The following is a 26,547-nucleotide window of genomic DNA, read 5'->3' as shown; positions in this document are numbered from 1 at the left end:
ATGTTGCTGTTGCCTGGGTTTTATGGGAAGTTTTATTTCATGATCAGTATGGCTTTTACAATTTAATTCTGAAGAAATTAATTGGTGCTAATGGCTGGTATCCTGATGTTACAGTCGTATGCAAAGAGTATTAAAAATAGTCAATTTGCAGATTTTTTTAACATCTTCATCTAATGCTGTAATAATTACTATGGAATCCACACATTGTTGAGGAACAGTTGGCAAATTAAGAAATGTGAAAATAGCTCTCTTTTTATATATATGGAAATGTAATAAATTAATATTAAAACTAGTTACAGTGCAATTCTGAAAAACCTCTGCAGGTTACATTTATATTGCATTTATTTATTGTGTTTTGTTTACAATGACTGCAATTATAAATGTAAATATGTCCAAAATCAGTTGTCAAAAAAAAAAAAAAAAAACCAACCAGAAAGCTCAAAGGAAGTGGCAAGCAGCCATTTCTCATTGAAGTCTGCGCTTTTATGGTCAAGTTAGGGGAACAGAAGTGTCGGTTCTCTAAGTGGTACCCTCCTATCCCCACCCCATCCCATCGAGCCCTTTCAGCCCTTTCTCCTGTGCCAGTGCCGTGTTCATGTGGCTGCATGGACCTGTACGGGGAGAAGGAAAGTTGTTTTCAGCTTTGGTTCATTTTCCTGCTTTGGTTCACTGTTCATTTGCACAACTGACAGCACTGGCAAGCCAGGGTCAGCAGGGAAAAAAGCGACTGATGGAGGGCTGTTGACATGAAAAGTGATCATGGGGCTATGGGCTGAAAAGTTAGTTGCCCTAGTTATTTTTCCTCTTATGTTTGATAAGGTTCCTTAAATTCTTCATCTGGGGTAAGTCAGTGTAAATCAACACTAGTGAAATAAAATTCCCTTTCAGCATCAAACTCTTAGGCAAACTGTGTTCATCAGAAGGATCCAAGAACAGGGTTTGCATCCTGAAAGAGACGTTCTTGTTTTTACTTCCCATTGTACATAGCACTTGTTCTCCTCAGAATCCAAAAGGAGGACTGAAATGAGCATTTGCCACTCCTTTACAATACAGACATCATTAGCATCCGAAGGACAGGTAGCTGTTGCTAGGATCTCATGCTGTACTTCAGTGAGCAGATGCACATCGATTGTATATACGTACAAAAGCCATCCTTTTATATCTTGGTCTCTTGGCTCCTTTCACCTTCTTTCTATGCAGAATGGGAGATGTTTCCAATTTATCACTCTCTCCCCAGACTCCTTCCCACAGGAAGGAGCTAATGAGATGTGATTTCTGTGAAAACGTTACTGTAAATGCTTGGGTTGAGCTAGCATGAATTGGGTAAATGTAGTTATCCAGCAGACATTCACTTTCAGTGAAGAAGGTTTTGGTGGGAGGGGGTTGGCTGAAAATAAGCTATACTGACAAAGGTGCGATTTTGCAGATGCCAATGCATCTGCGTTAGGAGTAACCTGTTGATACACCCATGTTGACAAAGACCCTGGTGTGAACCTGACTTTGTCCACCATTCCCATACTTTTTTGCCAGTTTTGAGGGGCAGGTAAGTGGAAGAGTTAACGTCGCATCACCTCTTTCACTGTTTAAAGTCTCTTTTGTCACAGTGATGACAGAATGTAAGATAGAAATGCCCTGTAAGGCAGCTGTATGGGTGATATAATCCCATCCTTATGCTACCTCTTCACGATGAAAAGTATCTCTTGCTCTTCCACTCCTTTTTTTTGTTGTGGGTCTGAACCTGGACATTGTGATGGTCAAGGCTACTGCAAGACTGGTGCTCTGACAGGGACAAACTGGTTCAGAAGTTGTATTTGTTGGGCTAAGTGTCTTTGTGGATCCTAGAGACTTCCAACCTGGACTGATGCTTTCCTTTCTGCATGACAGATGTTGACTCCAAGACCTTTCCTACAGCTCTTTTCCTGTAGTTCATGGGGTGATTCTTTAAGGATCCCCAAGGACAGAGGCAGATCAGCCCACCTCTCAAATCCTGTGTCCAAATGACTTTTGAGGAGTGTATAGGAAGCTGCTCTAGCTTTCAGTTAGTAGGTGCTCAGCCGAGGGTGAGAGTTTGAGCGCACCTTCTCCCTTCCAGTGCTGGGAGGCAGTTGCCACCTCCCCAGCCCAGGCTGAAGAAGCTGTACTTGAGCAGTTGCCCTCCAGACTGGATTGAGATAAAGCAGCTGACTCCAGGACTAGCTGGCATTCTCCTCTGGGATCTCATCCATTGCTCCGTAAGCAGAGATATTGCTGCCTAGCTGCCACCCAGTTAGCTTATGTTTAAATACTAATCTGGGTGCAAGAACAACAGCAGTCAGCTGTAGCCCTGAGCTGTTGGTAGGCTTCACGTACAATGTGATGAGGAGGCAGAACCCCCTCGTCTTCACCTCACTGCTTAAGAACCTCTCTTGGATCTAGTTGCCTCTTTGTTCCCCTTTGCCTATCCCATCTCTTCCCCATATGGCAAAACTCTTTCTAGTCCCCCCTGGTTGCCAGTGCGTGTCCCACTCCATACGTTCACGTGCCCCTGTGGTTTAACCTCCGTTGCCAACCCTGGTGTCTCATCCCTCGCATCCTTATTGCATCCCTGGGTACCTGCACAACCTCCTGCCTTTGCCATTCCCAAGAATACGCGAGGCTTGCCTCCTGCACCAGTTTCCTACCCATTACCTATCTCATGTTGCACCATACCGTCCCTGTAGCACTTTGATCAGCCTCTTGCCTTCCCTCTCTCTGATTTCCTTGGAGGAAACAGTGAAAAATGGCACATTTTGGCACTTGGAGCGGTCTCAGCTCTACATGGAGTCTGTGTGAGGAATAGTGATCGTGTTGTTTAAAGGCAGTTTGATTTCAAAGGTGATAATGGAAGATACCCTCCATTTTCAGGACAGTTTCACGAGTTTCAAATCCTGGAATCCTTAGGATTTAGCAAATTCCCCCAGATTATTGTGTACATGAGCAGCTAAATTTAGAGAGCTGGCAATGCTCTTTCCCTTAAGACACAGCTACCATCTGTGATTGCAAACCACGTAAACAACACTTCTATTGTCGTGAGCTTGTCTCTAAGTTCCATTTCAATTGGTGCCTGGTCTCTGTGGGTGAGAAAATGTCTCAACTCCAGTTGCTGTCCCCATTCTCCAGCCTGGGAGTTGGGGGTGGGAGGAATCCAAATACAAACAGAAAGAAATAGGGTATTTCAAACAGCTAGGACAGGGCAATTTTGAGTGCAACAGAGCTGACACTTTGTTCATTAATTGTAAACTTTAAGGCACTGGTGTTTCCTCTCATTGCCTGTCTTATCTGGAGGTATCACAGAGTGGTGGATTTTTACCTTGAGGACTGGTGTTCTTCACTTTGGCACATGTAATGACAGTTCTTCCCTTATCTAGCCTGTGTCACTGGCATTAGGCCATCAAAATATCTTGTTGTTTTAAACAAGCTCCGTGTTTCTTCTGCGATCCCATTTGGCAGCTAGCTCTCCCAAGCTGCTTCTGCGGCAGTCAAACCTGGGTGTTAGATGAGAAGGCAGTATGCCTTTAAGAACCAGTCAACAATCTTTTTTCCTTTTTGAGATGAAAAAAATCAATTTTTGATATCTCTTTTTGCATATAGGACTTCTGGAAAGAGGCCAACTGTTTCAAAGTGATCAGCGATAATAAGCAAAGGCGTCCTCAACAGCTTCCCTAGCCTGCTCACGAGGCAGAGAGGTTGAGTGACTCTTCAGTAGTTGGGCTGCGTTTCTTTTCCGAAGGTGACTCTAAAGCCAGTTAACATACACCTTCTTTTCTAACTCCTGTAGGCTGTGAGCACTTCAGGATGAGAAGCAAAACAAATGTCATTTGGGATGTTTCTCTGCTCCATGCTTCAAACATTTCTTCCAAAGGGTTTACTTTGGCGTGTTTAACTACCTCATTTGTCTTTTGTTTCGGTAGCATCACCAGGCTTTGGTACCATCTTTATCACTGGCTACACTGCCCCAAAGTGTACGGCCTCTTCCGAGAGACTTGATAATTTGTTTTGTAGTAGAAGCGTTCTGCGGTCAGGTGGGAAACCAGGGCAAACACGTCAATTTAGCCTTTCCAGAGTTTATTCAGAAACAATACTAATAGTCACAGTACTCCTGCTTTCCTATGGCCTCTTAACCCAAAAGATCCCCAAGTGCTTTATTTTTCCTGTGAGTCACTTCCCTGCTGTTTCACGTGCAGGACCGCTGGAGGAAGTCAGCAGCAAATAAAGCATTTTCAGAACATGTCAGGATGAAGCCAGAAGTGAGAGTTTGATTGCACAGAGAGCATTTCAGGAGGCAGAATATTATTTCATGATGCGGAAATTGTCAGGACAGTGGGTGGGACCTATATATACCAAATATAACAAATATCATTGAGACATTTCTTTGACTGCAAATCACCAGGAACTTCACTTGCTCTCTCATGTAAAAATGCACTATTTGAATCTGGTGCTGTGATCCTATGTAAATAAATTAAGGCAAGAAAATACAACCATTGCTAGTTTAGTCCTGTATTGTAAAATAGCTCAACAATAGGATGCACTGTGAGACTGAAGATCAGAAAGCATGGAAAGATGTGTTCAGTCTTTTTCCTGTTTTCTAATGTCCTTCATTCTCACACCTCCATCATTTAATCTTCCATGATGTGTATATGTGGAACTTGGCAGCAGCACAAGATTATTCTTGAAAATACAAGGAGATTTTCTACTTCTCATCTGGAGGGATTGGTGACAGATACCCACCATGTTTGTCCAGTGGGTCTAGCATCTCTTCCTTAGCCTACGTGGAGTCTCCATGATATCCAGTCACATTCGTATTACAGCCACATAATACGGCGTCAATGACTTAATTTATTTTTATTGTAAACTGCTGGGTTAGATGAATGACACATTTTATTAATGGTTGTCAGTGGAGATTTATTCACACCACTCTCAGAACTTTACCTGGAGCTGAGACCGTTTTGCGACTTTCACATTGAATAAGAAAGGGCTCTTTTATCCCAATCTATTTAAAAGAGAAGCTTTTGTTTTTATTTTTCCTCTTTTGTTTTTCCTTTGGTAACAAATGGGAAAAAACTATTTGGAGATAGCTATTGTACATTTGTCTAGCTCTGCTTGGCAGTAACAGATGGGCTTCGAGGGGCTAGCTGAAGAAAATAAATTTGCATTTCCTAGCAGACAAGGTCTGAAGCCTTGAAAATCATGGATGATTTGCAAATCCCTAAACTCCTGTTAGTGTTTATAGTGAATAAATTGCCCCAGATGTTTCTCAGCTGGAGAACATGGGGTGCTTTTCTTCTTGACCTACTTCCCCTGTAGTTGCCAGCCCTCCCCAGAGTGACTAGAGGAGACAACAGTTTCTGGAGAGACTGACCAAAATAAGCCAGATGCGCTTCCTGATCTCACTTTTGTCCCCAGGGTGGTGTTGGGATGCTTTTTGCTGGAGCTTCCATTTCTGATTGTATGTATGTATGTTTATATGTGTTCATGACCCACACGTGGAGTGTGAACGGCCACACGTGGTCATGCCTTACAGAAGCATTTCTGGGCCAGTAACGGGCCACTTTGCACGCATCCAAGTGCTCAAAAGGCTGTTGCAAAGAACAAATCTCAATCAGTTACAGAAAGTATCCTCGTGGTGTCTGGTTCAGATGGCACACCTGGCCTCCTCTGCACGTTGCAGGTCTGATTTTGGCAACCTGGCCCAGCCCAGTTTTCTTAATTCAGTGTCTTGTAGCATACGTATCCCTCCATTCGCCATCAGCTGGTGGCAGAGTATTCTGGCGATAGGAACGGTGCTGCCACTTGGGACGTAATTTATTAGTATGCAAACACCTATTTGGGGGAATGTTAAAACATGAAATAAAATGTGTAAATGCTGATCATTGCGGTACTACCTTCCTTTTCATTGCATTTTTGTACCATGTGTTTTGTGTTTGGGTCGCTATAACACACAGACCTGCATTTGCAGTTCCATGGGACAGCGCAAAGATTAATTTCTGGGAAATGTTTCTAAGTATTATTTGATGTATTGCAACTCCTTTGTATTACATCTGCCATTGAAAAAATGATGTTACAATGAATGTACATTTTAAACAAGCTGCTAACCATGTAACCTGGGGATTGGAAGCAATCCCCATTTTACATTCACTTGCATGTCTTTTAGTGTTTGAAAAGAAAATTGCTTTATGTTTGGAGGTTTTATTTTTTCAAATGCAAAGTGTTTCAAGTCGGTTACCTCATCTAGTGCACTTGCCTCCTAAGAAACCCCAGGGCTTCCTCCAACAACTCCAACAAGTTTCTCAGTTTAATTATGAGTGCAGTTAATTGATCTGGCAACATGAAACACAGCAATGGCAAATTTCCTCTGAACAAGTCAGATAAGGAGGATTTCCATGGGACTCTTGCCCCTTCTGCTTGGTCCTTCCTAAAAAAAAAAGCCAGGTCAGGTTCTTATTCAGCACTGCTGACTTCTGGTTATTTTTATAATTTATATGACTAAGGAAGATGTTTAGCTTTCAGAATCTCCTTCTTCTTCTTTCTTGCTGCTATTAAGTTGCCTTTACAATTAGGGACTAGAACAATTTTTGGATTATCATTTCCTTCCACTTTGCTCGCCATTTCCTGAGTCTCTTATGAGTGATAAAAATGAGGTGGTCCCCGTGTCTGCTCAGACAGGGAGCTCTGCGTTGGCTCTTGCTGGAGACACTGGTGGGTGCAGAGGTGGGAAGCTAAGTGGCAGGTGTACCACCTTTACAGAGCTATTGCTTCCATCCAAGACACTAGGAAAACTGGCACAAACCTAACAACATACGAAAGCACAAATAGGGAGGAGCAGAGCACTTATCCAGCATAGGACTGGACTGTCCTATTCACCTTGGTAAAAAAAATAAAAATGAAGAGAAAGGCTGTGGAACATTTGATGCTAAGATGCTGGAAAGAAGAACATCTCTCTGACATTTATGGTGCTGATTCTTGGAACATGGAGAACCTGCAAGCGAGTGTGGCAGCTCTAAACCCCTGCTACTTTTACCTCATCTGATGCTGGTTTGAAGAAAGAGCTGCTTCAGAAACTCAGATTCTAGGGTTTTTTTCCACTCACTGTTGTCAATCCTGCCAGATCTCCCAGTCCCAAACAAGCTTAGTCTATGTTGGCAGAGGATAATGTCACTTCCAGGATATGCTAAGGTCCTGATAGTATCCAAATCAAAGCTGTTACAGGGAAGACTGGACTATGGCTCTTGCTGTCTGTGTGCCATTTGCATCTCTCAGGACTAAGGCCTCTTCCCATTCCCAATGGAACAATTAACATCATGTTGGGAACTTGATTTCTGCTTCTCGGACTTTCCAGCTCCCATGAAGAATCTCAGGGACCAGCATATCCTTTCTTTGCATTACCTTGTGTCACCTGTTAGACTTCTGTTGCTGCTAAGCAGGAGAGAATCCAAACCATATTTGACCAACTGCTCTTCAAGTAGGAGGTGAATGTGGGTTTCTGTAGTCACTTCTACTGAGAGGAGACAAAAGCTGTAGGTAACCTGTTGTGCTTCCTAGTTGGCTTGAGAAACTTCATCAGCTGGGACTTGAGTTTGCTTGAAGCAGTGGATCTCAGGAAAATCCCCTTCAAGCAGGTCTCTGGCATTAGGAGGCAGAGCAGAAGGGCTTCCTCGAGTTGCCAGAAGTCCTTATCGATTGCTAGGGACAGAAGGTTTGAAGAAGCTGTGGAAGTTCGTCTCAGGGGGAGGGCAGCAGGGAGACGGAGGGGAAGCAGCCTGTTGTAGCTTTAAAGGCGGTACTGAGTAGGGATCCATTTGGAAGGACGTAGTTGACTAAAGGGATCCAAAGCTCGTTTTCCTTGAGTCTTTTTATTCTTCCTGTATCTAATCCCTTTAGAGCCTAAGGTCAACCCCTTTTTGTACTGCAATAACACTGTAATATATGCTTGCACTAATTCTTCTGGCACACCGAGCATGCAAGACCAATTTAAAGCTTTTTTCAGAAGAAAAACACTGTATTATTGTGTATATAGAAATACTGAGAGAGAATTTGAATTCTGTCTCCTGTAGAAAAGCATGCATTGATTACCTGTATGTAGACCATGCTGTAAATGCTGCAAAGTACTGTAAAATCCTACACTTGAAACCACAATGAACAGGCAATGTCATCAAAAACAAACAAAACAGAAGCTGTGCAATGGATTTTGTGCCTTTTTTAAATCCATGTATGTTAATCCAGACAATCGGAAAAAAAAAAAAAAAAAGAAAAAGAAGCTTGTATACTACCAAAACCTTATTAAAGAATCAAAGGCAGCACCTTGGTGATGGCTGGGTTTTTTTGTTTGCTTTCTTGCTTTCTTTTTCTATTCCCTTTGCTTTCCAGCTCTGGGAAGGTGTCCCCTGCTCATCCTTGGGTACATGGGAGCACTGGGCAGGGAGATGAAGGAGCTCTGGTAGAACAGTGAGAGTTTAATTATCGTTTCCTAATGTGATCACTGAAAACTTGCAGTTAAGACAGATCTGGGAATAGAAACAAAGTTCTGTGACTGTTAGAGATGATGTGTTCCGTGTACTTTGGGAAGGCCACCCTGTGAGTTCAATTTACATAAATTTAGGCTAGTACCAGTTTCACTGACTTGAACCCAGTCGTATCACAGCAGCAGGTTACAACTAGCCCCAACTTATCTAAGTTTTTAGAGCTCTGCCTTGATGGCAGAACTGGCTAAACTTAAGCTAGAGTTTATCACATTTTTCTTGGTTTCTTACACTGGGCATCTTCCCCTGGCTGGCAGCACAGTGTGCATAGGGTGGGTGGACGGCTGTCTCCCATCAGACATTTGACAAGGTGTTTAAGAACATCTGGTAAACTTCCAGCACCTCCACCCCCCAAAACCCCAGGGAGATGGATGCAAAATTGTGGCTGTCCTGCAAGTAACGTACTCCTGCCTGGGCTGCTCAGTGGATCTGACCGTGCTCGCCTTTCATCATGACTCCTATTTGAAAGCAGTCTCTGCTGCGGAGCGGCATGTGGTTCAAACCCAATTGCTGTTGGTCTGTCTGGGATCAGGTTGGAAGAGGAATCACAGAGACAGACTCTGTCTGCTTTGGTGTGAAGTGCACAGTTACTAATTCAGTGGGTTTTCTGAAAGTGGCTGAAGAGGGAGGCTGCAGGTAGTAGGTGCATGCAAAGGCTCTGGTACCTGTAGAAAGGGTGGTGGAAACTTTCCTCCTTGCAGGAGAAGCACAAGACCCCAACTTCTCCAAGGTAGAGAGCAGTTTGTGCAGGCAGGTGACAGTCTGGGAGGAAGAGCTAGGATTAAGCTGTGGTTTCTGACTTACAGGGTTGTATAGTGTGTGAGTCCCTTTTTTCTCCATTGAATTGTATGGAGGGTCAGGATTCTCCTGAGTCTGCCTTTAGCAGGGTCCAAAGCCCATCTGCTCCATGATGAATGCCTCAGAGTGTGTTTTGGTTTGCCTCTGTAAGGCTCTTGGTATGCGGCAAATGTGTACAACTGTCAAACACTGCAGAAGGACGCACTGATGCCGTAGTGGTAACCACGGTCTGAGACATGGGTTAGAGCATGGTCTGAAATGGAACAGTAGATAAAAGAGATGCAGTGTTTCCTGGTTTTATGTTAGGCAAATACTGTGATTTTTTTTCCTGTACCTGGTGTTTTTTTGGTTGGTTTTCTTTTTTCCCAAATTATTGCATTTAAAATACTTAAAACCAAGAGATGGGAGAGAAAAAAAAAATTCCAAAATTCTACAGTCTAAGGGAAAATTGATTAGGCTCATGCAGGAAACTGTTCTCTTTCCCCCATGTCGTTGCGGAGCTGCTCGGGAGAGCGGGCTTTTCTGGTGGACACTGGCCCTGCTCTGTGCCACAGACTGCTCTGCTGTGGGGACATAGGCAAACTATAGGGTCTCTTCTCTGTGCCCTCCCGAGTCGTGAGATCCCCAGAAAGCCACACAGGCAGAGCAGATGATACTGTCATCACTCTTCATTGCTGTAGGGACCTGGGCAGAGTGTGCGTGACTTGGCATGGGGCAGGATATCTATGACCACGTTAGGGAACTGGATACCAGTACTGCTGCTGAACCCACCAGCATGAGTCTGTTCCATGCTGGTGTCTGAGAAGAAACACATCTGGCTACATTCCTGGTTACAAGGGGACTTGGGAACTTCTCATGCGTGGTTGTAAACGTGCTGTAGCAAAGTGGAGTCTGCATCTTTGCTGATTTTTGCAGTATTTGCAGCATCACTGGGATGTAGGAACTTTACTGCTGCCCATATTGGGTGATATGAGTCTCCTCTGAGGATGTCCCAGGGCCAAGGATCCTGCTAATCTGGAACCCCACCAGTTTACAGTAATGACAAACCCCCAGACTCCACTTAGCTGTTCATGAGCACAGGGAGAGATGGACTTGAAGGGGCTGGTCTCTGCCAAACAGGAGCTGGTAGATCTTTTTCTCTCCTGACTCTCCTTCTGCTCTATATTCTAATTCTGGCCTCTGTGCAAAGCAGGGATATTTATTGCCTTCCAAATACATATTGTTACACAAAGTAGTTAATAGCCAAATTGAATTTAAATGCAGTCAAGTTTTATGGTGAGACAGAGGTGAAAAGTGCAGACTTTGTGGGGAACGCACGCTCAGACACATATACTGCCATATGTATTCCTGGACAATTCACTGACAAGTCAAAAGAGGGACGGGAGTAAAGATCTGAGCCCAAGCAGGTGGGAAAAAATGGTTCACTGTCCAAGGACAGGCAATGTGTCTTCTGAGAAAGTGGGGAACGTAGGCAGAGATCAGAGCTTGCTGGAGGAAAAGGAGGTCCTTTAGACTCAGATTCAGCCAGCCCCAGTGTAGCTCTGCTCACTCACAGTCTTGGTAGCTTTTTAAGATGGGGTGGCTGCCTCAGCTCACGGCATAGTTCCTGCTCATGATGATTAGGAACTAGAAACATATGACATGAGGAGAGGCTGAGAGCTGGGTTTGTTCCGCCTTAGGAGGATTGGGGTGGGATCTTATTTCTTCCTTGAACAACCTAATGAAAGGATGATGCCAGACTCTTCTCAGAGTGGAAGGACGAGACGTGATGGTCACAAGCTGCATGAAAGGAAAATCAGATACAGGAATTAGATATAAAGAAAACTTTTTCACCACGAAGAGCCTCAAATACTAGGACAGGATGCCAAAGAGGTTGTGGGATCTCCAACCTTGGAGATACTCAAAACTCAGCTGGACAGGGCCTGGAGCAGCCAGCTCTAAGTTGGTCCTGCTTTGAGGGGTGGTTGGAGCAGAGACCTCCAGAGATTCCTTACACCTTTGTTACTCTACAGTTTTAAGATACAGACTAAGCCTCTCCGCTCCTGATCTTCTGGCATCTTCCCACAGTTCCTCCCCATTTACCAATGCAGAGCAGCAAAGCTCTTCTCCAACCTTTGGAGACTAGTCCTAGAGCAGCTGAGTGTGCTGTAGTGCAGAAGACACATGATGACTGTCAAGAGAGGACACAAATATCTCTAGTGAGGGGTTCAAATGGGGAACACTTTGTTCAGCAGGGTATCTGCTTGCAGCTAGCTGCTGATCACTTTACCTCAAGAGTGAAGACAGTCTCAGACTTTGATGCCCTAGGACAGTCTCCCTTGTTAACAGCTTCAGGTGATGATAGTAATGAAGGTAAGAAAATAAGTGTTAAAATAATATTTGACCCAAGAGACATTTCAAGAAAGTTTATTTTAGTTGTGTTTGTAGGTAACTCCCGTCCTCCATATTTTTGGCATATTTATGCTCTTTGGATTTTCTCCATGGTCCATTTACAGTGGCGAAACAAGCATAGTCTTGGGCTGCTTTAAGGAATGCATTCTGGCAATTTTGGGGTATTGCATGCAACGGGTTAAGTAGTCCAAAGTTAGGTAGAAGCCGAGCAACCGCTGTTGTGCTTAGGGTGCAGTGTCCATGCAGGGAAATAGAAATACATGGGGAAAATGAAATGGCAGACAGAAAGGCAGTCCATTTGCCAAATACCACAAGGAATTTGTACAGCCAGAGGTGGATGAACATGGAGGTTAGAAAGGTATCTACAGCACGACTCAATGACAGCAAAGGGGAACCAGAGCAGAAGAAGGAAAGAACCATTATTTTTATTACAACAACGTCATGCTGTCCAGCTCTGTGGCATACCTTATTGCTTAGTGCAATCTCATCTCAGACAAATTTCTGATGTCTTGCAAGGGAAAGAGCTGTTGAGGAAAGGGGGGTTTGCTGGAGACAGGGCTGCTGGTGGGACAGACTGCAGGGCACAGAAACCATATCTCTGGCCTGTATAGGATGTGCACTGCAGGACTGGCTTCAGTTCTCCTTGATCAGAAAGCAGATGAGATGACACAAGTGCCTATGAGCTGAGAGGAGGTTTGAAGGTTTACATATGCAAAGAGAAAACAGCGATCCTCCAGCTGTACCATCAACCACAGCATCTAGAAAATGGGGTGAAGCGGAGCAGCAGGTGAATTGTTGTTGGGGCTGGGGTACTCTTTCCAGTGGGAGGCTCAGCACAAGGCAAGGTGTTGGTCAGGGCTTCTTTATCAGGTCCCAGTCCCACTGGGGAAGCCCATCTGTTTGATCAGGACTCCAGGGATAGCACTGCGGGTGTATTTCTTGGGAAAACCAAGTCCAACCAACAGGCAGAATCCAGTCTTAGGCTGCTGAATGGACTAATTTCCAAGAAATGCCTGAGGGAGGAAGCCAAGTGGGTAATTTCCTTTGCAAAGGGTGGTAAGTCCCTCTTATCAGTCCAAGTTCCACATCTGTTGTCCTGATACAAAAGGTAGAGTGGGTCAGTGAAAGCCCAAATCAGGCTAATATAGGGCCATCTTCAGTGCCAGGCTTCATCTTTAATGAAAGAAGAGAAGAAGCTTTGGACTCCAGAGGCATTGCCAAAACCAGCCTGTGTTTTAATTTATAAGATATAAAAAGAAATCTTAAATGGATAACAACTTATCACCATGCATAACAGCTTGATGCTGCCCACCAGTCTATTTGAAATGTCCCTGTTACACATGAGCATAAAGATCTTTCATTTTTTAGGCATACTAATAGGGTAGTTGCTCTGCACAGAATAACATGCAGATTTTCAGCACAATTTGAAATTGTGTCATCGGACTGAAAAGCTATTGAGGGCTTTTTCCCCCCTCTCAGAGACAAAAAGATCTGTTCCCATAGCCAGGTGAATGTGCTAGCTGTTGGCAGCTTTGTAGCTCACACAGTTAAATGGGTGCTTGTTTAGTCCTGTAGCCTAAATATCCTCTGATGCTGTCAAATGCTGCTTGAAAACGCAGATGTCTGGAGCCCTTCTGTTCATGATTAGGACTTTTCAAGGGTAACATGTGGTGCATTATTGACTGATTGAGTTTATGGTGAGGCTTTTGTTTTCCAGCCCTCTTAATAGAAGCGTGACCTACATGGTTTTTTTAAAACTCGTTTTGTGGAGTGGTGCTGCTGTGGTTTTCGTTTACAACCAATTGTTAATTAGGCCAAACTTCGAGAGGCATTTCCTATTTATTTTGCCCTTTTTGGCTTATTTGGTCAAGTGTGTGCATGTGTGTGTGAGCTGCTGCCTTTCTCTTATTATTTGCAATCATTTCACAGCCCACTCCTGGCACCTTACGGGCAGTCTCTCCGCCACAGACTGCTGCTCAAGAAACACTGCCTCCACCAACTGTCCTGTCCTCCCATTGCTTTTAATGGTTGGACACCCCAGAGTCTAATAATGATACTTTATATGTCAGCTTTCATGATTTACTTGCTGATCATTTTAGTGAAAGCGGAAGTCTGTAGAAGACAGAATCAGGAGTTGCTGGAGGGACGTGGGAGCAGAAGGGAGGTACGAATAGGACAGCAGGGGAACACAGGAGCGCTACAAGCGTTATAGCCCCCATGACAATGTTGGATGGTACTGGAAAGTGATCAGGAAATTTATCTAGCCCAGAGGGGCACCATGAAGTCACTATGGCCTGGGCATAAAAGCAATTTCCTGAATGGTTCCAGTAAGGAAGGATTGAATATGTAAACGTATAAATACCTAAATAAATATATAAATATGAAGAAGATTGGGAAACGTGAAAAAATCCTGACAAATTGCTTGCAAACAGCTCTTTTAGGTCCAGGTTAAAGACTGGTAACAAAGGAACTCCTTTGGCACATTCTTTTGCCTTCATTGATAAGCGTCTGTGAATCTCTCCTTTCTAAGGTTTGTACAAATCGAATGATCGAGTGATCACTGCTCAGGCATGTATTTTGGAAGCGTGATGGACTAGATGCTTTCCACAGATGCTTGCCACTGCTGTTGATCCTGATGTCTTCTGTGTCAATGCTATGTCTGAACACTAACCCTTTTCTTTTGTCACATCTGTCTTCTTGCAGGCATATATACTGAAGTCATTTGAAATGAATGGTCTGCCCAAGGCGGTGCCTTTAAGTTTGCCTTATCAAGACTTCAGAAAAGATGTGTCAGACTACTGGGAAAAGCCTAAGGTATCCCAGCGGATAAAGAAAGTTGATTTCTCAAATGTTGTCTTGACTGCTCCTTGCAAACCTCTGGAGTCTTATCTGGAAATGAATGGAAAAGAGGAGGAGGAAGAAGACGAGGAAGAGGATGAGGAGGAGGAAGATGAGGAGGAGGAGGAAGAGGAGGAAGGGGATGAGATTGACATGCACAGCGGTTCCAGCAGCGACCTGAGTCAAAAAAGCACAGAGCACAGTCAGGAGTGCGCACCATCCACGCTCCTGGCTGATGACCAGAAGGGATCCAGAGGTCGAGCGTCCACTGCTGATGGGGACCTGGAGCTGGAGGAAGGCTCAAAAACACTAGTGCTGTTTTCACCAGGTGATCTGAAAAAGTCTCCGGTGACCACAGACTTGGCTCCAGAAGTTGATCTGGGCACTCTTGCTGCACTGACACCTCAGAGCGAGCGGCCACAGCCTATGGGTAGCCAACTGGATGTATCTGAGCCAGGGACCCTGTCCTCAGTCCTTAAATCTGAACCAAAGCCTCCCGTGGCAGTGGCTACAGCTTCCTCCCCCTTTACCAAAGTTGAGCGCACATTTGTTCATATTGCTGAAAAGACCCACTTAAATGTCATGTCTTCCAGCGGCCAGCTGATGAGGCATGAGGAATACTGCCCTCCAGGCCAGTTTGAGGAGGTCATTGTCGAAGAAGAGCTGGAGGACAACCTGGCGCTGGTAGAGAATGGAAGCATGCATTCGGGGCTAGAAGGGGCAGAGACAGAGAGCTGCGCACTTTCGGCTAATCCCGTTGAAACCACCTCAGAGACAGTGGGGGAGCAGCTGGCCCTTCCCAATGGTGTAGCAAAGCCTCCCGAGGACAAGCCAGAGCTCTCCGACAAAGTGGCGCTCTCGCTGGATTTGGAAGAGCCTGGCAAGACGGTTACGAGGGAGCCCGACCTTGAGAAGTCAGCGGCGGTGGGAGAACACCTTAAGCGAGCAGAGACCCTCCTCGACACGCTGCAGCAGGGCCCCAGGAGACCTCTGGGCTCCAGGTATAGAAGTCGGATACCCATCTTGTTCTCCGAGGAGGACACCGGCTCAGACCTTTCAACTTCGCTCTCGGCCAAAGAGAGGCTTTATAAGAGGGCAAAGCAACCTGACTTGGCTCGCCTAGTGATGGAGAAGAGGCAAAACCGCCTCCTTCGGCTGGCCTCAGGGGCCTCCTCCTCAGCGTCCTCCAGCGATGAGAGGCGGCGGGCCTCGGAAACACTCTCGGCCACTGGTTCTGAGGAGGACACCCACGACTCTGATGACTCCATCCCAAGGAAGGCAGGGAAGGAGAAGGCTGCCCTCCTGGGGAAGGAAGAGAGACCCATAAGCACAAAGAGCAGAATTCCTCGGCCCATCACGCCAGTGAAAACACCAGTAGAGGCAGCAAAGTCTGAGAGCTCCATGGCCGTCGCCATGGCAGGGCTATGTAGCTCCCCGCAGGACGCGGCTGTTGCCTACAGGTAAGACCAAAATGGTGAGCAATGCAAAACGTTGGACTTGTTGAGGAGGCGCAGCCAGGGCTTTGCTCGCCTCCCACTGTTTTACCCTTCACTTGGCTTGAATGTGTGGTCCATCCCCATTTCCTAGTCATTTCAGCGCACCGGTGTGTGAAATTCCCACCTCTACGTCTTTTTTGGCTCAGTCTGGCCAAAGGGCCAAGCCCCTCTTCACCTGCCCTAGCTTTGAAGCCTTCTTCCTTTCCACAAGCTCTTTCATTTGGTCTGATCCTGCTAACAGCAGATCCCTCCAGTGTTGAGCTCTCAGTTTTGCAGCATGCTTGGCACGGCCGTGACGCTGCAGGGAGACCTGGCCTGGCTATTGCAATTAGAGCTGCAACGGCTGTGAGGTTGCCAGTTGTGATTGCCTCAGGAGATGGCCACCATGCCAAGAGCTGGAGAGAAGGAGGTGCACACACATGGGCTTTGGCAGTGACCTGGAACACCGTGGGCCACCTCCATGTGGTCTGAATTCCCTACACATCGCTGTGCCTTGATTTTTTTGGAGGTACCTGACTCTCTTATCAAATAAGCACAGAGATGTAAGGAGGTGGACCCCCTGAATTCACTGGTGTTTGGCTTTTCTGCCTGGCCTTGGGGCTGGAGGTCTAGCCCAGGAGCAGAGCTGCTGCTGTGGCTCTGCCACAGGTCCAGAAAATTCTGCTCTTTCAGAGACATGGGGTGAAAGGAGGGGATCCCTGTGGGTTGGTTTATCTTCCAGCACAGTTGCCGTCAGAGGCCAGCTGGTGCAATCCAGCTCATGCCCACGTTCCCAGATTGTATCTCCTGCCTTGAAAAAGGTTGCTGCGTCCATGTTGCACGTTAAGAAGAGTCCCAGATACATGCTATCGGCCAAACCATGCCTGCGTGTTGTCCCAGAGGGTGCTGGAGGATCAGGGCAAACACTTAGTGGTTAACGGCATCAAGAGTTACAGGATGGTGTTCAAACCAGTGTCCCGTCTTGTTCACAAAATAGCTCCTGTCATCCTGGTGCCGGAGACTCCTTGTAATTGCCCAGCAACATGCATGCCAAACCTGCCTGGAGCCCCTTGCAGAAGTTCCCCTTCATCCTCCCTCTTCTCTTCCCCTGCAGGCTTCAGGCACAGAGACCAGCTGGAAGCGTCCCAAATGAGTGCCGAACAGCGCAGATACAAAGTCGGCTTCCTCTTTCGCCGAGCTCCACTTCTTTTCCTCCGCGGAGCAGCTCGCGGAGGTCCAGCTGTGCATCCCCTCGGAGCCCTGTCCTTCCTTCAAGAAACCCCAGTGCTTCCCCAAGAAGCCAGCTGCCGCCTCGGAGGGAAAGTCCTTCTCCCTGCCGACAGCATAAGCCAGGGACTGCTCTTCAGCGAGTTCCTCCTTCTCCCCGACCTCAGCCCCCAGCTCCGGCCCCGGGGCCGACAGGAGAATCCCTGCCCTCTCCTGGTGTGGCCAAAAAACGACAAAGAGGAAAAACCCAGACTCAGAGTCCAGCAACCAAAGGAAAGCAGGTGTCCCTGGAAAGTAAGGCAGCTGCCAGATAATGATCTTCTTCTGCCAGCCCAACAGACTGGGTAACTTCTGCATATAGTATACACTTGAGATGCTGCAGCACAGCCTTCCATGCTGGACCCACGAGTGTATAGCAGTAGCTGTACTTCAATGCTTCACTCACTCTCACCCCACACCGTCGCAGTCAGCTCCCACGGGCCTGAGAGCCTCTGAGCCACGGAGCCTTCTTCAAGGGAGACATCCAGCCCGCAGCTCACGCTTGCTAATGCACAGCACCAAGCAGCGACCCAGGCAGCCTGCCTAGTGCCTGACCCTCCTCCCTCCCCAGGCATTCCCCTCTCTCTGTTAGCAATACCAGTTGCCAACACCGACCCTGGCTTTGGAAAGAGGAGCGGAGGTGACGAGAGCAAGGCCTGCTGGAGAGGAAGGCTCCCGTCCTGCAGGCAGCTCCCTCCTGTCTCCATGCCGGGAAGACGCCAGCCGTGGCCGCCACCATCTACCTGAGTGTTGGCTCGCCTCCTGCCACCTGTGTTAGCAAGGGATGGTCACCAGCTTAGCCAAGAGGGATGGCTGCGTCCTTGTGTGCCGAGATGAGAGCAGGGGCAGGGTGGAGGGGGGCTTTTCTCTTCTTTCCAGAGATGCCTCTGCAGGTGGGAATGGGAGACAGGCAGGTCTTGCTGGATGCTCCTACCTGCTCCAGTATGGCCCACGGAGGAGGCCGTCTGGCATCGCTGCTCGGCAACGCTGCTGCTGTTTCGGCAGACGCCTGTGCGGTGGGTATTTAGATGGAAGTAGGGATGTATGAGCTTGCTGGGAAATCAAGAGCCCTTGCTAACTGATGTAGAAGGGAGCACACTGCAGCCGCTTCTGTCTCAAATACCAAACTGTGATCTGTGGAGACCACATCTCCCAACACGGGTGGTTCCTCTTGACCCGAGTGTGGTTGGTGCCACAGACCTGTAGTCCACCAAACACAGCTCCATCCTGAAGATGTGAATAGTCACTGGATGCCTTTAGCTTGGGTGCCCCTTGCACCTAAATTCCTTGTGCTTTATTGTCACGCTCTTGGTGTTTGTGAATTTTGGCACTGTGGTTGAAAGTTCCCCTACACGGCAGGGTGGGAAATTATTAGCCTGTAGTATACTCAAAAGCTGCTGCTTTGCGAGGAGAGGTTTGCTGGCACGCCGTGGGTACCTTGCGCATTTCTATCCGAGAGTACAGTGGGTTGAGTTAGAGATAGGGTTTATGTCTTTCTCGGTGCTCAGCTCTTCCACGTGTTGTGTGAGAACTAACAATGTGAACATAAAAGCAAGTAATATTATCAGAGCAGAAGCTTAGCGCTCAGCTAGAACTAAACCAACCAACTTTTTAGCCCCCAGACTAATTAGGAGGGTTTGAAAATGAAAGCCAGGAGGACTGATATCTGTCTGAGCTTGATGAGATCTTGAAGTAGTCACAAAATTTTCCCCGCACCTCACAGGGGGAAACACTCCAGACCCAAATACTTGGGGCTTCACACCATTGTCATGCGTAAAAGAGGCTTTGCATGAGGCAGAACAGAAATATGGCTGCTCTGTACACCCATTCCCACAGCTGCAACTTGCTGCAAATATTTACTATTTGCAGACAACAAAGCTTGATAGAGGAATCTGGACAGTGATAACTTTGATTCATTTGAACATAGATACAGTCACACTGATGGCCATCGAGTCCGAGTAATCCTGAAGTTGTTCACATCTACAGGAACTGTTCTGGAAAGGAGCATGAGAGCTGTGATGGGGTGGCTGGGAGAAAAGGGTACTCCTTGGACATCTGAACAGGGAAATGTCTAGAAACAGGTGACAGGAATTGCCCCTTTATATGACAGTCTCAGTGTTACCAATGCTAAGAATTTATTTCATTTAGCTCAAAGTGCTGTTTTCCATTGACGTCATTCACCCTGGTAGAGTAAGAAGCACAGCTTCTAGTCTAAAAACATGCCCTCATCTTTGCAGAGAAGCATTGGGACCTCCAAGATCAGGTTGTGGTTTGATGGACTGAGCTGATGTTGCCACCAAAAGCAGTGGTCCCTCCAAGTTCCAGCTGCTTCGTTGCACTATCCCACCCCCTTACGCTGGGGCAGCTATTTGGTGAAGTGGCTGGAAATGCTGATCCAGCATGACACCAAGCACTCTGGTTTGCTGGTTTGTTTTTCATCTGGTTCAGTTCCTCAGTCTGGTTCAGCATCTGGTCACACAACAGAAGCGGGGGAAGGAGAGGACAGAGAGTGTGACCACTTCTTCTGGTGGCACTATAACTTCATGTGAGTTTGAATTGTGGGTCAAACTACAATCTAAATATGCCCTGCATGTTTAGAAACTAGAAAACAGAATAAACCCAAGAAATAAATTCCAGAAATATAAACCATAATGGCACTCCTATTAATCTGTTGGGGGACTATTCATTTTAGAGTGCTCAGATGGTAAGACTTTGTCATGAAGCCTTTACCAGATGCTCCATCCAAGTCTTAGATGCACATGCCAAAAATGACATTGAAAGAGCTTGGAAAGAGGGCTACAGGACTATTAACGGGGTTAGCAAACCTGCCTTATCATGGGAGGCCAATAAAGCACAATCAATGTATTTATTCAAGAGAAAGTTTAAAGGAGAGTTTTCCATGGCCCAGGTATACCCATGTCAGGAAGGAAGCTCCAAGGCAGAGATCTGCCATCTGGCACATGAAAGCAGGGAAGACGGAGTAGATGAAGAAATCAGGCAGGCTTTTAGTTGTGAAGCGACTGTCCAGTGAAATCTTTCACAGGAACGTGTGGACTTTTTCTTATTAAAAGGTTTTCTGAGAAACCTAGCTGTCTTCTAAGAGGTCTTCCTACCGTGACCCAACCACAAGTAGCAGGCAGGATGCTGGTGACACCAAAGTATCCTCTCTTTTTGTGGTGCAGTAGATTCCTGGTCCTGCCAGACACGTGCCAAAGCTGTCACACGTTGGAGAGCCACCAGATGGGTCCTGCAGGTTTCAGAAAGCCAGGGAAGGATTTCCAGCGCAGAAAATAACAGCCGTTCCCAGTGTTGTTTGACAGGGCTGGGTGAGGGTGTAGCTGAGTCTACAGAGACCTAGGACTGCCATGAATTGTCTCTCCTCGTGGTTGTGCTACCAGGCTCCCTGCCCCAGCACAGCCCTGCTTCCCAGCTGTCCCTGGCACAGATGGGAGTAGGAAAGTACGTCAACAGCGTGGTGCCCCGCAGCCCAGTCATTTTGGATGAGAGCGGGCTATGCCATCAGGTGTGATGGCAGTAAAAGTTGGCTGACCGCAGCAATGCTTTCTCCCCAGAAAGTCTGCGCGGGAGCTGCCGGGTGCTGTCACTGAAAGGTTTCCGAGGGTTGTTCTTCCAAGGCCTGACTGTCCAACGGGTTTGGGTCTCTGGACCTTCTCCCCTTCCTAGTGGCAAGTGATGCTGTGATCTTGGCTGGATGTCACATTGCCTCTTTCATGCCTTCACTGAAGTTATTTTTAACAGGAGCTTCGGTGCTGGGTTCTTCCAGTCAAGTGGATATCAAGAATTAGCTAACAAGAGGTGATCCTCAGAGCGGTGTTTCGCTGGTAGAGCCGGTCACAGGGTGCTGCCTGGCCCAGGCATGCTCGTAAGCCCCCATGTTAGCAGCCCACGTGCTGCAGGAGGTGATGGCTTGATCCCTCTTTCAGGTGTCAGCAGAGGGACTCGGGAAAGCCCCTGCCATGCAGGTGCTGCTCTGGATCTCCTCCCTGGCTCCAATTCTCAAGGTTTTGCCCTTCAGTTGCTCCATGGTGAGCGTGATCTCAGGGTTCTCCTGTCACTGGGGTGCTCAGCACACCCTGGTTGCAGAAGTTTCCATTCCTCTTGTGTGTCTCTCTGGAGGGATTTTCTGGCAGGCAGGTGGACCAGCAGTGATGCTGTCTGCTAGCGTTACTGTGAAAACAGCCCTGCCAAAGGGTCAACAACTCCTCTGTGCCCTCTCATCCGCCCTCTCATCCTCTCTTCTTCTTCCAGGGAGGCTGGAAGGGCACCTGCCATAGCCGGAGCAAACATTGGAGATCATGTCTGGGGGCAGGAAGGGATGAGGCCTGTGATGTTAGGGAGAAGTTAGGTGGTTAAGGGATGCCAGACAATCCAGTCTGGCATCGTAGGACATGGTGGGCTGTCCCATCCCAGAAGGGCGGGAGAGGCAAGACCCTGCTGTTCTCTGCCATGAAACATGGTGTGCAAGTCAAGCCTCAAGGACACGTAGGGCTGCTCAAACACCGCTGGTGGTGTGCGGCTTCTTCCTTGCTTCACTGCAAACAAGAGAAGATCAAAGAGAAGATCGAGCTGACCAGAGCAGAGGAAATGGCTAGGAAGAATAAAGAAAACTGTTTGGGGTCAGGGGAGGAGAAGCAGGTTTCCCAGCAGTTTCCCATGTTTGCGGGAATTTCGGGGAACAGCCTGATACTATGTGGTTTGCCATCGGTGTCTTTGCTGCAGGGTCTGTCCTGGCCAGCTGCAGATGGTTGTGCCCGTGTGTGTTTTGAGGGACAGGCTGCCACTGTGCTTGCATCTGTGCGTGTGTGTGCATGGGTGGCAAGAACCGATAGGACTTGTTCAGGGGAGCGTTTTGGGGTCCTGTGTGTATTGGGACCATAAGTGTCTTTGGGAGCACCTGGTATCATACGATAAAGCAAATGCTCTGCTGAGAGTTTCACTTTGCTGGGATCTGCAAAGGTCCCGCCTGCTTTCTTAGCTGCCAGCTGAGAAGATGGCACGCTGGCTAGTAAAAATGAGTCAACGGCTGCTGTCTGTCCAGGAGATGTTTGCAAAGGAACAGGGATACGGGAGGGATGTGCCAAGTGGCAAATCTGAAAGACAGTTCTCAGTGCTAAGCCAGTGTGACGACAGGTTATTTGAGCAGAGGGAGCAAAAGGACCGATGGCACGAATCAGATTAATGCTGTGGAAGGGCTTGGACACATGGATGGAGCTGCTTAACTGACCCGGCTGGTTGGCAGCACAAACACTTCTGCTTGTCTTGGTGCAAAAGGTGTTTTGGTAGCAGACCTCTCTGAGTCAGTTGTGCTTGGAATCTGTGAGAGGCAGGAGACTTTGCTTGCCCTTTCTAAGTAAAGAATATTATAATATATATATTATTATAACAATATAATATAAGTAGTGCCCATTATATATAGTGGCTAAAGGTTGAAAAGGATCCTGCTACCTTCAAAGAAGTGCCCTGATGCTATGTGACTTCTGATGTGTGCAGGACTGACTGCTGTGTGCGGTGGATGTGGATGGAGGAACAGGGTACCTCTCTACCAAAGCGCATGTGAGCTATGAGGCTCCACTCACCTGAGCATGAGCCGGGGGCAAAGCACCCCAGCTTGGATGGTTGGCAGCCGTCATGCGTGCCGTCAGAGTTGTAGTAACTGGTGGACTGCCACACGTCTTTGTGTGGCATGGATCAGGGTCTGGAGAGTCCCTGCTCACATAGCTGCCCTTGACTAACACAAGCATGGTTTGTTTGCTCATGAAACGCTTCAATCCAAAGCAAGTTGTGTTGGGGCAAGACAATCCTTGATGTTTCTCCTTTCCAACATGGAGGTATTTTCTCAGTGCAGATCCTCTGTAAGAAGATGGCTAAGTATCTATTGATAGCCTGACCAGCTCCAGTAGCAGCTCGATGGTCCCTTAGCACACTTCTTCTCTGTATAGTTTACTGACCCATGGCATGATCCCACCACTATTCCATGTGCACAGACACTGATGCCCACCTACGGCCTTGCCCCACACATCAATCAACTGCAGTTATATTAACCTTGTGAACACAGTAAAAGTCCCATTGTGGACATGAGTTTGGTTTCAAATGCATTTCTTCCAGCTTAACTGAAACATGCCTGTGCTCCAGCAGCACTAGGCTGGTTTCACAAAGCACACGGGGACCGCTTGGGAATTTGCAACCACCTTCGATTCCATCTGTTTGCCAGCTCCTCCGACATCTGCACACAAGGGAGAGAGCTTGGGCTCCTGTCCAGGCCCTTTCCTCTTGTGGTGCGTGCCTGTACCACTGATACTGGGTGGGTGTCCGTGGGCTCCCAAGGTCCTCTACAAAACCCTGAATGGCTCTTTTGCTCTTCCTCAGCCTGTTGCTGTGCTCCGAGGGGCTGGGACCATGCTGATAGTAACGGCAGAGCCAGCTGACGTTAAGACAGGTTGGCAGTATCTCCATGAGCGTTGGGGTTGGTATCTTTGTGAGGCCAGAGAATAGCCCTGGTTGCAGGCTGTGGTGAGCTGTCATCCCAAGTACAGCCAGAATCCCATGGGATGACAGTGATTGGTACGCCATAACTCTCCAGTCCCCTCATTCCTAATATACCTCCTCTAGCAAATCTTGTCTTCGAAGTCACTGTGTACTCCCTGCAGGTCCCTCTTGCTCTGGGTTATAAGGAGGAACATTATCCCTTTTATTTCTGGAGCTGCAAATGTCTGGAAGGCAGATTTGAAGTACGCATTGATGCCCTCTGTGCTAAAAGGAGGAAGGGAGCTACCACAGCAAATCCAGATGTGGGTTCCTGGTGTGGACCAAGGTGAGAACTCCTCCTGCTCTTAGCTCCTAAACCAGAGGGGGCTGCAGGCGGGAGATCTCTGCTTTGGCGAGGGTACTGCTGGTCTGGTATCAGCGTGGGGCTTGCCAGTAGCTGCTCTGCCTCTGGTTTGCCTCGTATTGCCTCTGAGCGCAAGGAGGTCTGACGCAAGGTTGCTGGAGGAGGCAGGGGCCGACGTTTACTCAGCACTTTGGGTAAATGGCTGCCGGGGTGCAAGGCAGAGGCTCTCGGACCATCGCCTGCAGATGGTGTGATGAGCTCCGCAGGACGTGGGGGTTTAGGCGAGGAGTCCAGGTGTAGCAGTGTGTGTGTGAAAACCAGTGTCAGCGACACCGCTGTGCTATGGGACCTGGGCTGCTTCTTCTCCGGACAGGAATTGGAGCTGGAAACGCAGATAATTTTGTATATCTCCTTTTAACACGATAGCATGTGACTCTACACTCGGACATTGTATCTGGCACACCTATATTGTTTTCCTTCGCCTCTGGCACAGTCTGACAAAGTCTTTTGGCCTGGAGACAGGACTTCTGCTCCTTGGTACTGCCTGCCTGGAAATGCGACTGGGTCCCAAGGCTAAATCTCTCTACATATCTTCTTTGCATTCTTTAGGAAAGCAGCTGGAGAATGTTTACACACTGCAAACAGAATGTACGACTCCGACCGAGGAACCACAATCCGGTTCAACTGCATGGCAAATTTCTTGGCCATAAAATCTGGCATGCATCACAGAGGCCCTGTCTGTGTACAGATCCACCTGGCATTTGTCATAACTTCTTAAGATCACGTCTTAAAAAAAATAAATGATGATGCCATTTCTTGTTCATATCAGACACAGTTGTCATTAGATTTGTTATTAAAAGGGGATTCTTGATCATGCCATTAAAAGCCTGTCTACCTTTTCATTGCTGTCTTCTCCCATTTATTGGTGTTGCCACACGTGAAGCAGAAATACCACCTGAATTGCTGGCAAGGGACCTTGGCTATGATTGTGCTTGGGTTTCATTCCAGCTATGTGGCAGCTGTGGCCCCCGTTCCTTCTCTGAAACCTCCCGCAGAGCTGTGCCCCAGGTTCCCATAAAATCTCCCCACAAGGTACGTTATTTTTTCCTACATCGTGACAACTCAGTTGGCTGCGACCAATCCCAAAACACATGCTGGCAAGAAGCAGGAGCGTTCCCTTGTTTCAGTATGAGCATCAAGGATGCAGCTCCTGCCTTGTGGATGTAAACAGGTATGCAAAAGCTCAGAGTTGTCTGATTTGCTGGCAGCCTTTCCTTATACCACAGTGGTAATGCTGGCTTTTTCTTCTCCTGTGGCTTGTAATTCATGCAAGCAGGTGAGGTCAGAGGGACAGCTTGGAAGAATGCACCAGAGCGGGGCTATTGGTTTTCATGCAAGTGTTTCTGCACCATGAATTTTGTTCACAACCACACTGCAGGCAGGAGGCTCAGCTATCCACTTCCAAAACAGCATCTGTCAGAGAGCAAAGCCTGCTTTTTTTAACAAAAAAAATCATGCTTTTAGGGTAGAAGCCTAGATGCCACAGCTGAGTAACATTTGTGCGGTTGTTTGCAGGACCCACGCCTGGCTGGTCCAGGCAGTCCATCTGGGACCTGCCTGAGGGATCTTCGCTGAACTCCAGAGCTGGCCAGGGTCGGTGTTTTGCACGACTGGAGTCTTGCTCTTCTGCTTTATAAGGTCTTCCCAATTTGAGCACCACGGGGATCATTACAATATTTCACTGATCCCATCTGTACTGAGACCAGCCAGCTGGGGCTGCAGTTGGACCTGCACATTAATATGCTGGAAGTGGAGCAGAAGCAAACCAGTAACTTGGCATGGTTTGACTTAATACTCTCTGACAGTCTGACATTTAAGCTGAGGACACGGCCTACAACAGTCATTTCACCACGTGCAAGTTGCCTAGTGGCTATCGGGTGCAGACCACATCCAGGTATGGGGAGTACAGGTTTTTACCTAGGTTTGGGAAGGGGTGGTGGAAGAGGGAACAGGGCAGCTATGAAGTGCGGCGGTGAAAGAGGCACTCAGGATGACAACAAGATGGTTCTGAAGCAATGGCAAAAAGACTTCTTTATTGTCTCTTACAGCATACTTACATATTACTAAAACAGGAGCACATATCTGGCTCAGCTGGGATGTTTGCCAGTCCTCAGAACAGTTAAAAACATTCCATAGACATACTCGTGACTGTCTTCAGCCACATCTTCCCGGGCATACACCAGGCCATCCTCCGATCTGACCGTGTAAAACTAGTTCTTCAAAGGCTTGGCAAACATGCAGCACGACAAATTCTAACATTCACTCTTGAAAACAAATGCCAGGTGTTCCGAGCTGCTCCCACAATGAAGCAATTGGTAAGTTCATAGCCCTTTGC

The 26,547-nt window shown here is 47.4% G+C and overlaps 1 protein-coding gene across 5 annotated transcripts in view; it reads left to right on the top strand.

Annotated features, from left to right (window-relative positions):
• Positions 1-25,054, top strand: part of TTBK1 (tau tubulin kinase 1) — a 120,407-nt gene extending 95,353 nt beyond the window's left edge. For all 5 annotated transcript variants that reach the window (XM_069799856.1, XM_069799857.1, XM_069799859.1 and 2 more), the window contains 2 exons: positions 14,427-16,021; positions 17,151-25,054. In XM_069799856.1, the coding sequence (XP_069655957.1) occupies positions 14,427-16,021; positions 17,151-17,577 (2,022 nt within the window). In that variant the 3' untranslated portion in view covers positions 17,578-25,054. The remainder of the gene's footprint in view (positions 1-14,426; positions 16,022-17,150) is intronic.
• The last annotated feature ends 1,493 nt before the right edge of the window (positions 25,055-26,547 follow it).

This window comes from Haliaeetus albicilla, chromosome 13, assembly GCF_947461875.1.
Source record: "Haliaeetus albicilla chromosome 13, bHalAlb1.1, whole genome shotgun sequence".
In the NCBI taxonomy this organism is placed as follows: Eukaryota; Metazoa; Chordata; class Aves; order Accipitriformes; family Accipitridae; genus Haliaeetus; species Haliaeetus albicilla.
Note: the sequence above shows the minus strand (reverse complement) of the source record. Positions and strands in the feature narration are given on the sequence as shown.